This window comes from Morone saxatilis, unplaced genomic scaffold (assembly GCF_004916995.1).
Source record: "Morone saxatilis isolate NCDOM2014 unplaced genomic scaffold, NCSU_SB_2.0 Contig24, whole genome shotgun sequence".
NCBI classification, from domain to species: Eukaryota; Metazoa; Chordata; class Actinopteri; family Moronidae; genus Morone; species Morone saxatilis.
This window is the reverse complement of record NW_023339807.1, coordinates 21380618-21390837: the sequence shown is the minus strand read 5'-3', so window position 1 is coordinate 21390837 and position 10220 is coordinate 21380618. Positions and strand designations below refer to the sequence as shown.

General features: G+C 39.6%; 3 protein-coding genes across 4 annotated transcripts in view; 2 read left to right on the top strand and 1 right to left on the bottom strand.

Moving 5' to 3' along the window:
- The window catches only part of bag6 (BCL2 associated athanogene 6), a 13480-nt gene extending 12960 nt beyond the window's left edge, over nt 1-520 (bottom strand). For both annotated transcript variants that reach the window (XM_035673088.1, XM_035673089.1), the window contains exon 1: nt 393-520. The gene's annotated coding sequence lies outside the window, so the exon portion shown is untranslated. The remainder of the gene's footprint in view (nt 1-392) is intronic.
- Nucleotides 521-528: 8 nt separating this feature from the next.
- On the top strand, nt 529-2126 carry glrx3 (glutaredoxin 3). The gene has a single exon (XM_035673090.1). It carries the CDS (start codon nt 578-580, stop codon nt 1553-1555), a length of 978 nt encoding a protein of 325 aa, XP_035528983.1. The 5' UTR covers nt 529-577; the 3' UTR covers nt 1556-2126.
- A 2290-nt stretch (nt 2127-4416) lies between these two features.
- apom (apolipoprotein M) lies at nt 4417-9802 on the top strand. Its single transcript, XM_035672908.1, has 7 exons — nt 4417-4576; nt 4947-5086; nt 6280-6350; nt 7702-7836; nt 8833-8931; nt 9019-9047; nt 9717-9802. The coding sequence occupies exons 1-6, from the start codon at nt 4463-4465 to the stop codon at nt 9030-9032; spliced, it is 573 nt and encodes a 190-aa protein (XP_035528801.1). The 5' UTR covers nt 4417-4462; the 3' UTR covers nt 9033-9047; nt 9717-9802.
- The last annotated feature ends 418 nt before the right edge of the window (nt 9803-10220 follow it).

The window sequence follows — 10220 nt, the reverse complement described above, 5'->3', positions numbered from 1 at the left end:
AGTCAGTTAACGTTAAGTCAGTTAGCGTCAGTTTGCGTCATAACGTTAACGTAACGTCGTTAACTAGCAGCTAAGCGGGTTAGCTGTTTCCTGCGGGGGGTCAGTCAACAACACGGGGCATTTAAAACTTTTAACATTAACCGAGAACATCTGAACAGTAATATAAATAACGCTAACAGCAATTACAGATAACGACAACCAACTCCCGTTAGCTAGCCTAGCTTTTACACCTGGAAACCAGGCGGAAGCTAACAAGTAAAGGAGGCTAAGCTAATGCTAAATAAACTAAAACGTTACAATACACCAATCAACACCAGAGACAACACGGCATTTCTTTTTTTTTTTTTCCCTACTTCGAGCCCGCTGTTTGGGTGTGCTTTTTAACGGGTTACCTTAACAAAAAAAAGTCTCGCTATCCTGTCAACTTATCCAGTGTATGCAGCTGTTTCTTATCATCAAATAACATGCAGCTCGGTCCGGTTGCTACAAGCTACCAGGCTGAACGGAAGCGACGTCAAGAGGCGACCGCCGGAAATCGCTGCACCAGCAGAGGAGGAGGAGGGGGTAAAAGAAAAAAATGGCGAATCTCGTGGAGGCGACAAGTCAACAGCAGTTTGAAGACTTCTTAGCCAAAGCTGGAAAATGCCTGACCGTGGTGCATTTCCAGGCGGCGTGGGCTCCTCAGTGCGCTCAGATGAACGACGTGATGGCCGAGCTGTCCAAGGAGCACACGCACACCACGTTTGTGAAGCTTGAGGCGGAAGCGGTGCCGGAGGTGTCGGAGAGGTATGAAATCGCCTCCGTGCCCACTTTTCTCTTCTTCAAGGGTGGCGAGAAGGTGGACCGCCTGGACGGGGCGCATGCTCCGGAGCTGACCAAGAAGGTACAGCGCTTGGCAGTCACCGGGAGTCCGGGTGGAGCTGCGCCGAGCCCCGCGACAGACCTGAACCAGCGGCTGAAGAAGCTGATCAACGCGGCCCCCTGTATGCTCTTCATGAAGGGGTCCTCGCAGGAGCCCCGCTGTGGCTTCAGCCGGCAGATAGTGGCCTTGCTGAAGGAGCACAACATCCAGTTCAGCAGCTTTGACATCCTATCCGACGAGGAGGTCCGACAGGAGCTGAAGACCTACTCCAACTGGCCCACCTACCCTCAGCTGTACGTGAACGGAGAGCTGGTGGGAGGACTGGACATCGTGAAGGAGCTGGCTGAGTCTGGGGAGCTGGAGAACACCTGCCCGAAGGCTGTCACCTTGGAGCACCGTCTGAAGACCATCATCAACCAGAGCCCAGTCATGCTGTTCATGAAGGGCAACAAGGAGGCTGCGAGATGTGGCTTCAGCAGGCAGACACTGGAGATCTTGAATGGTACCGGGGTGCATTACGACACCTTTGATATCCTGCAGGATGAAGAGGTCCGTCAGGGGCTCAAGACATATTCTAACTGGCCGACCTACCCCCAGCTCTACGTGAAAGGAGAGCTGATTGGAGGTTTGGACATACTCAAGGAGCTGAAGGAGAGTGGAGACCTGGTTTCAGTGCTGAAGGGGGAGTCGTAGGTGCATCTGCCGGGCCACCAGAGAGAGGGGAACAAGAAGCTACTGCACATACCCAAATCGGCCCCGTGTCGCTACATATAGGGACAGGAATGGAAAGAGAATTTATGAAGATAATTGAATTGTTCACTTATAACTAAACTGTTGTAGCATTGAGATAGGTTCCTAAGAAAACTGCAGATAACAATGAGAATTGACCTTCAGTAGTGTTACTTGAGAGTTTGGCTCTTAGTCATTCTTAAATACATCTTCAGCAATGTTAGAGTTAAAAGTTAAGCAATCCCTTTGCTTGGCCTAATTTTATAATAATAATAACAATATACTTAGATCATATTATGGTGTCCACATTTCTGTCTTTTTCAGTATTCATAACCACACACTTTAGAACTGGGTTATATTTAGGTAACCTTTATTTGCCAACTGGATTTTCATGCCGTCCTGTCCCGCTCCTGTCCACACCTTCTTCACCTGAAAGACAGAAAAACTGTATAATAAATACATATAACTATGTGGCACTTATTGATACTTTGTTCATCAGTAATATGATTAAACAATAAAGAAAAATCTTAAGACATGGTGTTGTTTTTGGTGGTCCTTTGATTAACTCACTAATGTGTGTGTGAAATATCACTTTGTAGAATCTATGGGCAACCAAACAAATCCTGTATTTAACCTCGTATGGGAAGGTTGTTTACATTACATGGATTTTGCTGTTGAATAATGAGATTTGCTGTGTCTGTAACCATAAATAAAGCACAAAAATAACTCAGCTGTTGTTCAACTTTAACAGTATTGCAAAGTACAGCATCAAGTAGAGTTGAATCAACAACAACAAAGTCTCAACATGAATAAAATATAAGCTTCACAAAGGAAGGAGTTCTCTGCATGTTGTAGTTTTCTGCATGTCAGAGGGGAAAAGGTTCTGCTCACCTCGTTTTAGTTAAATATTTACAATCAGTTTGGTTCAGATCTTCATTGTCCCAACCGTACAGGACATGCATAACATAACATACAAGGGGACCTGGGACATTAGGCAAGGCACATTTATATAGCATATTTATTTCCCAAAGTGCTTTAAAGAGAAAGCACAAACAAAACCAATGATAAAAACAAAAACAAGCAAGCAAAAGCACAACGAAAAGAGCAAATCCCTCTGAAAGTGGATGATCAGATCTGTTGTGTAGGACTAGATGTTGATATCCCTTATTGCATTCCTGAGACACTACTAAGACTACACTTTACAAGACTTGGGATGGTTCAAGTGAGTGATGGCATCCTTTTGGTTATCAAGTGGCCGCCCTCCTTCCTAGATGTTTCGCTGATAGGCCACGACACCTCAGAGGGTTCAGCAGTGAATCCCAGCGTCCACGGTTCACCCCATAGATCCCATCTACTTACCTGAGGGCCAGGTGGAGTCTTTCCTCTTTATCCACAGCCACTGACTCCCCTTTTCAGCCGCTCTGGAGAGGTCCTTGACTGCCTGCCGATGGGCCCTCCTCGCTATCGATGGGCCTTCCCTCGCACTCCCTCTGAGAGTGGATGGTCAAAGCTGGCTAAGATCGACTGGGCCTTTTTGCAAAACTTATCTGTCCTGGTTATCTGCTAAAGAAAGCTTCTGTGTGCCAATACTTTTGCTTGCTACGCTAACAATGTTAGACAAATGATTTCTGTTTTGCACTGTGAGGTTCCCATGCCAAGAAATACAACAAAAAAGTTCAAATGGACTCAATAAAATAAAGAGGATGAAGATTTATAAAAGTCAGAGTCAGTCAATTGTGTGCAGGAACTAGAAGTACTACTGGTGGAAATGATTGCAATGAAACAGAAATGTAAATGTAATTTTACACTGCATCAGTGATCTGTTTCTGTAATGTCAGTTTCCATTAAGATAACAAACCAAACTTTGTCCGGTGTGATTCATTCGGATAACACCAGCACCCACGATCATCAGAGGGAGCCTGTAAACATTGCAAATTTGTGATTTCTGGAGAAGTTAATACAGGTGTGATGATGCTTGTTGTTTGACACCCCCTTGTGGAAGTAGGTGTGGAACACAAGTATAACCTTTTCTCACATTTACCTCCTGATAACATGTTAGAGCTGAGACGATTTGTCAGTGAATCAATTAGCTAATCAAAACAAAATTAATCTGTAACTATTTTCATAACTAATGTGATTAAATTAAGTAATGTTTTTCTAGTTTTATAAAATATTAAACTAAACATCTTTTAGTTTTTTAGACACACAAGCAATTTGAGTCTGGTAATTTAGGCTGTGTGAAATGTTTTACATTTCTGGCTTTTTATGGACCATAAGACTGAAGTATCATGCAAGAAAATAACAGACAAGCACTAGTGTAGGATGATGGATGAGTCACCGTTAACTTAAAACAAGTAGTTAATGATTTCTAGTAGATGTATGTTGACAGAGAGTGTGGGATTTCTTCAGTCAGGACAGACCAAACAAATTAGCAATTCTCAGTTTTTTAAGCGTTTCCGAAACAGGTACTTGAGGTTGTAGCATGTTAGCAGACTTTCACTGTTGCTTTGTTGAAGAAGTTTAAAAGAAACCGCCTCCTCCTCCAGGATGATGATGAGTCAGTAGGCCTCACAAAGACTGCTTCTCAGTGAGTTTGAGCACATTTTGGAACTTGAGCAAAACTCTCTGTGGAAAAGAATGATTCATCTGCTACAAATGCATTTAACCTAAATCTTGAGTCTTTATATTAAAGAGACAGAGATACTGCCTTATTGAACCCATTGTCTCCTTTAAAGATCAGGGGTATTGCAGCATTGCATGGTAATAATTTACAGACACCCACACTCTTTTGAACTGACACGGGTGCTCTGAGGATTAACAGACATTTGAACCAGGTTTATCGTCAAATATTAGCTCTCAGCAACTGCAAGTATGTTGTGTGAAGCGTGGTCATATTTCCTGTATTTATATAGTTTGTTGTATCAGGCCATTGTTCCTTGCGCATTTGTTGAGCAGTTGCCTGTCAACATTGTTGAACATCAGCAGGTGAGAAACAAAATTTGGATTTTCTGTTTATCATCAAATGCAAACCATAACCTTCTTTTGCTAGCCTTTTTGATTTGGATGGTTTCACAGGAAAACATTTTATGACAAATGTGTAATTTGTGATACATGCATTTAATCTCAATCCAATGTTGATGAATTGCTTCTGGTTAAGCGTGTCTTACGTTGCACTGGTATATCTTTATATAAAAAGATTTACCGAGATAAACACCAGACAAACTTTCCACCCCCTCTGTTTTTTCCATGAGTGGTCTTTCAAGTTGTGGGTTTATATCTTGAGATATGTTCCGTTCTTACTGTTGACACCACCCCACACTCTTGTGCAACCGTTCTCTTTCTCCGTCTGTTTTAGTACCTTGGGAAGTGGTACTTTAAAGCAGCAGTCAGTCGCAAAGAGGCTGACATCCAGAACTTCAGAGCACTGGACAACATTTGGTTCACCATGGAGAAGACAGCCAATGACACCCTGCTGCTGACTGGAAATATGCGCATGTGAGGCAGCAAATGCTCACACGGAAATAGACACATATATAAAGTACACTGGAGAACAGTGTAGGGCAACAAACTTTATTAAATGACCAATGTTTCGACACCTGGATCTTCATTGACCTCTTTCTTTAAGGAAGTTCGAGTTTCTTAACACCCACACCATGTCTGCATATTTTATTATGCAAGTAACGATGAGGTCAAAAGACCATTCTCCAAAACTAGAATAAGATGTAGCAAGAATATTGATATACAAAAATATGAAGCTATTGTTTAGAATGGTGGTTTTGACATGAAGTGCAGGGTGATAAATGATCTGATATGCACTTCTTTTGTGAATATAGCAGTTAAATATAAGACTAGAGTAAAGTGTAGATGTTTATTAAGTCTTAGCACAGAAGTAGTTTGCTTTAATTAAAAACAGTTTTACACTTTATTCATTCACAATACGTTTACTTAAATAAAAGTACCAATAACATAAATAAAAATACTCTGTTAGGTACAGACGCATATCCAGTTAAACTGTAGTGGTTGAGTGGGCGACTGTGGTTCAGGAAGTAGAGTGGGTCATTGATTATTCAGAAGGTTGGCGGTGTGATCTACAGAACCTTAAGCAAGATACTGAACGGTGTGAAAATTAGTTTCGGTCTGACATGGCCTTTGCCAACTCTGTATGAATGTGTTTTAATGGGTGAATGCAGCATGTAGTGTCAAAACACTTGGTTGGAAAACTAGAAAGGCACTATACAAGTACAGCCCATTTACCATGTGTGTCCTTGAGCAAGATACTGAGTCCCAAATTGCTCCAGACGCTCTGCCATCAGTGTATGAATGAATTAGTGTGTCTTCTGATGAGCCTTTGCCATCAGTGTATGAATGTGGCATGTAGTTTAAAGTGCTTTGAGTGGTCAGAAGACTAAAAAGGCACTATGTAAATGCAGTCCATTTACTAGTTGCCATTTTAAAGTCAAAAGTAAAATTACTCATTCAGCAGAACAAGAACAAGACAGCAACAGAAACAAGAAAACCCAAGATCCTAAATAGACAGATAATTAGGGAAGTGACATTCAGAAAGTGCAAAGGTGTGAAAGTTTGTTTAAAAAAATCCAAGTTTCGATCACATGTTTATCTTGTGTCATTATAATGAAATCTAAAACCGCTTCATGCTAAATATGTTAATTTCACTTTTTTTTTTTTAGAGGAGATCACTGCACCAAAAAGACCTGGATCTATCATATACATCCTGAGAGGGAGGATTTGGAATTGGAGGGTAACTACAGTAACATCTGCACTCAGATGCCACACACACACACACACACACACACAGAAGACATAAATAGGTATGGGTTTCTGAAAGGTAATTTTATTTGGGAACTTTGTGCAAGTGTTAAAATAAAGAAACATCTTCACACCAAAACATTACAGGGATTCAATAATTTTCCCAGAAATGAATTATTAGCTGGGTGGGGAAAACCCTTGTGTAATTCAGTTAGACCATTTGTACTGCTAAAGTTCTCTACTGAAATTACTTTTGGATGGGTTTCAGCTTTAAAACGTCAGGACTCTGAATAAATTAAATTCACAAAAACATTCAATCAATATAGTTCCAAACTTGCAATTGCAAACAATCACGTAAATCAATTTGCTTTGAAAAGCCCCCAAATTAAGATATTTGAACTCAAAAACATTTATTATTGTGGCACATTAGTGAAGCAGTTAATATCTGAAGCTGCCATTAGAATTTATTAACTTAAAATCTTTTCTTCTTCTTTTTTTCATCTTTTTTATTAAACTTAGGTTTATTACTTTGTCTAAAATGTGGCCATAACATATCAATAAGTTATATTAATTAACTTTGCCGTTTTAACACATTATTTTTAAAACTGATCTAAACTAATGTGTTACATTTGATAGCATTTGATATAAAACTGTTCTGCCCCTGGTGGTGTAAAGTAGAGAGCATCCTTTTCTTCACGTTGACTGGACTACAACTCACCAAAGATTATTTCCAAAATGTACAGTTTTTATTGCTATGGTGAACTACAAAAGCCTACAGAACAAAAAAAGAATTTGTGGACACACTTGCCAATGATTATTTCCAAAATTTACAGTTTATATATTTCTATGATGAACAACAATAAAGCCTACTGTACGAATGGAATTTCAACAGGTGGATACCAACTGGCCAGAGAAAGTACCTCATTCAGCAACAACAGCACATGATTTGTTATTTGGTGGATTTTGGTGAATTTTGATTGAGGTTAGCATCTGATAGAGCCAGGGTAACTTTTTTCCCCTGTTTCCAGGTCTTTGTGCTATGCTAAACAAAACAGCTTCTGGCTGTAGCCTTATCTAACTGGCTTCCAGAAAGCAAACAGTGTATTTCCCAAAATGTGAGAAAGGTCACTGTTAATGCTGTGCTTTTGTTTTCTGGGCTTGACAAAAACAATTAAAGTCTGTTGGTCAACTGATCAACAAAGAGAAAGCAGCCTTATACCAAAGACACTCCTGTTAATGATTAGCCTTAGCCTTTGAGAGAAAACAGCAGTATGTTGACTTTGTCTTGTGTCACTCACCACTATTGCTACTGTTGCTGCTTGTGTCTTGTTGTACTGATCCAGGAAGGACACATCGGAGGAACCTCCTCTGGACTGGCAAGTGGGCCAACTGCCCTGAGTGCATAATTTTCCAAGAAGTAGAACCACCTCTGAGCCAGACAGACACAGAGGACTCCCTAAATAGATTCATGCTATATGGTAAGCCATCAGTTCACCCCAAATAATACTAATTTCAGCCCTTACCCAAACTATTACATCTGCAAATATCCATAAAATATCTGCAAACAACTTGGTCTGCATAATATGTGTGAGAGCAGTAGGAAGCAGTTAAGTTAAGAAAATGTTGTCATGCCTTTATTTTATGTCTGTTTAGGTTGATTAAGTACTTTCCAGGGCCATTTTACTAGGTCTACTTAGAAGACCTTAAAAATGCAGATACACTCATCTACAAAGAAAATCCATTCTTTAATTTTTCTTATTCATTGTTTGTTCACTAGTGTCTGTCTGTCTGACTTTCTACTTTTGCTATTTCCAGTATATTGAAATAAATGAAGCTACAATTTAAAGCATTTTAAAGGTAGTTTAACACCACATCATGTGAATTTGACAAAAGTCAAAAGCTGAGATGGCAGTTTGTGCTACTCAGCTAAGCTAGTTATCTTTAGCAGGAATCACAATGGGATTTAGCTGCTGCTTTAACAAACTGAATTACCAAGATGATGGTTCATCAAATTATATTTCTTCAATTACAGATGACAGCTTGAGAAACATCAGCTAAATAAATTTAAGCTTTAGTTTAGGTTTGTCTGTCTTTTTCACCAGCTAGCTTTTACTAATATAGTCCACCCCTCAGCAGCAGCCGCCCTGTACTGTGTTTTAACTTAAGGCAAGTGTAGTCGAATCATTACTCTGATGGCCCCTCAAATCCAATGTTCAGCCTTGTACCTTTAACCTACTGAGCTAACTGGTGACTGCAGCAAAATCCAGGAAATCACGAGGTAAAAACTGTCTTTTGTTTGGCATAAAGGTGAGCCAGCTTTCATTTCAGTGTGAACTATTTCTTTATATAACAACTCCCACAAGATACGTTAAATAAACACACACAACATTGATCGTTGTATATGTTTGACAGCAACCAAACTCCACCAAAGTCTACTGCACCTTTTTTTTTTTGTCAATTGCCTTTCACTGTAGCTCGTCAGACTGATGTCGACCCTGCGGTGGTGACAACATTTTTAAAAAACGCAGCCTGTCATAGCATGTTGGCAAGTGTCAGACTACCCCAAGAGAAAGGTTTGTCATTTAGATAATATACATTTTTAGTGGAGAAGATGATAGGAATTTTATTTTTGAATCTAACAATTATATCTGCATTTACAGAGTTTTGCACCTAAATATTAACATTGGAGGTAGGCACTAATATTACATTTTACTCTCATTGTCATTTTAATGATTTTCCATATACTTGAAGGTCCTGTGTGTAACATTTAGGAGGATTTGCTGGCACAAATGGGATATAAAATGCTAGACGTTAGAGAGGATGCGCCTTCCCAGTACTTTTTGTGGTGCTAAAGTAAAGTAATGTTTGGGTAATGCTGAATACCCAGGTTTAACACCCAAATGCATAAAAGGTAGCACACAGATTTCCAGGACAAAGTTGACTAATATCCTGGAAATCTGTGTGCGTGCTACTTTTCATGCCTTTGGATATTCAACGTTGGAATATTATATACATAACTATGTTTTTATATGTGTAATTACCTGAATATAGGAATCGTTGCGTTTTTGTTACCTCAGAATGAGATGTTTATATCTACAGACGACACGGGTCACCTTCCACCGCCACGTTTCTACAGTAGCTCGGTACTAGAGTTTTTCAAGTAGCGTTTTTTGCGAGTTTTGTGGCCACTGTAGCCCTTTTTTATTCCCAGGTCAAACACAGACGCCAGCAGTGTTCAATTAGTTGCAATCTGCAACTTCATCACTAGATGCCACTAAATCTTACACACTGGTCCTTTAACTTGATCTGTCATTGCTGATTGAATTACAGGCTCTTCATTCTACATCATTTCTTACAGGATGTTGCTGGAGCCATGGACGTCCTGGATAACCATACAATTATTTCATGGTTATCCTCTGTAACAGTGAAAATAAAATATTTCTTTCTTCCAGAAATGTGATATTGTATTCACCTTTTACAATAGACTGAAAATTAGTACCAAAATTTTTTTCAAACATCAAATTACATCATTAAAAAAAAAAACTAAAATGGTTTAATGCTACAATGAAAAGTGAAGCCAGCTATGATGTTTTGATTGTTTCCTCATCCACCCATTATCCCTGTCCCCTGTCACTTTTAGTCCAAATAACCAGAGGCACCTTTGTGGGGGAGGACCCACCCACAACCACCCAGCAGAAACCCAGGGAATTCCCATGATGCCACTGAACAGAAAAACCTGTTCGCATAACTTGAATTAACGCAGCACAATTCTAAACTAGAAAGCTTTATTATTATTATTATTATTATTATTATTATTATTATTATAAATTATGTCAAAAAAAGAAATGCTATGGATTTTGTC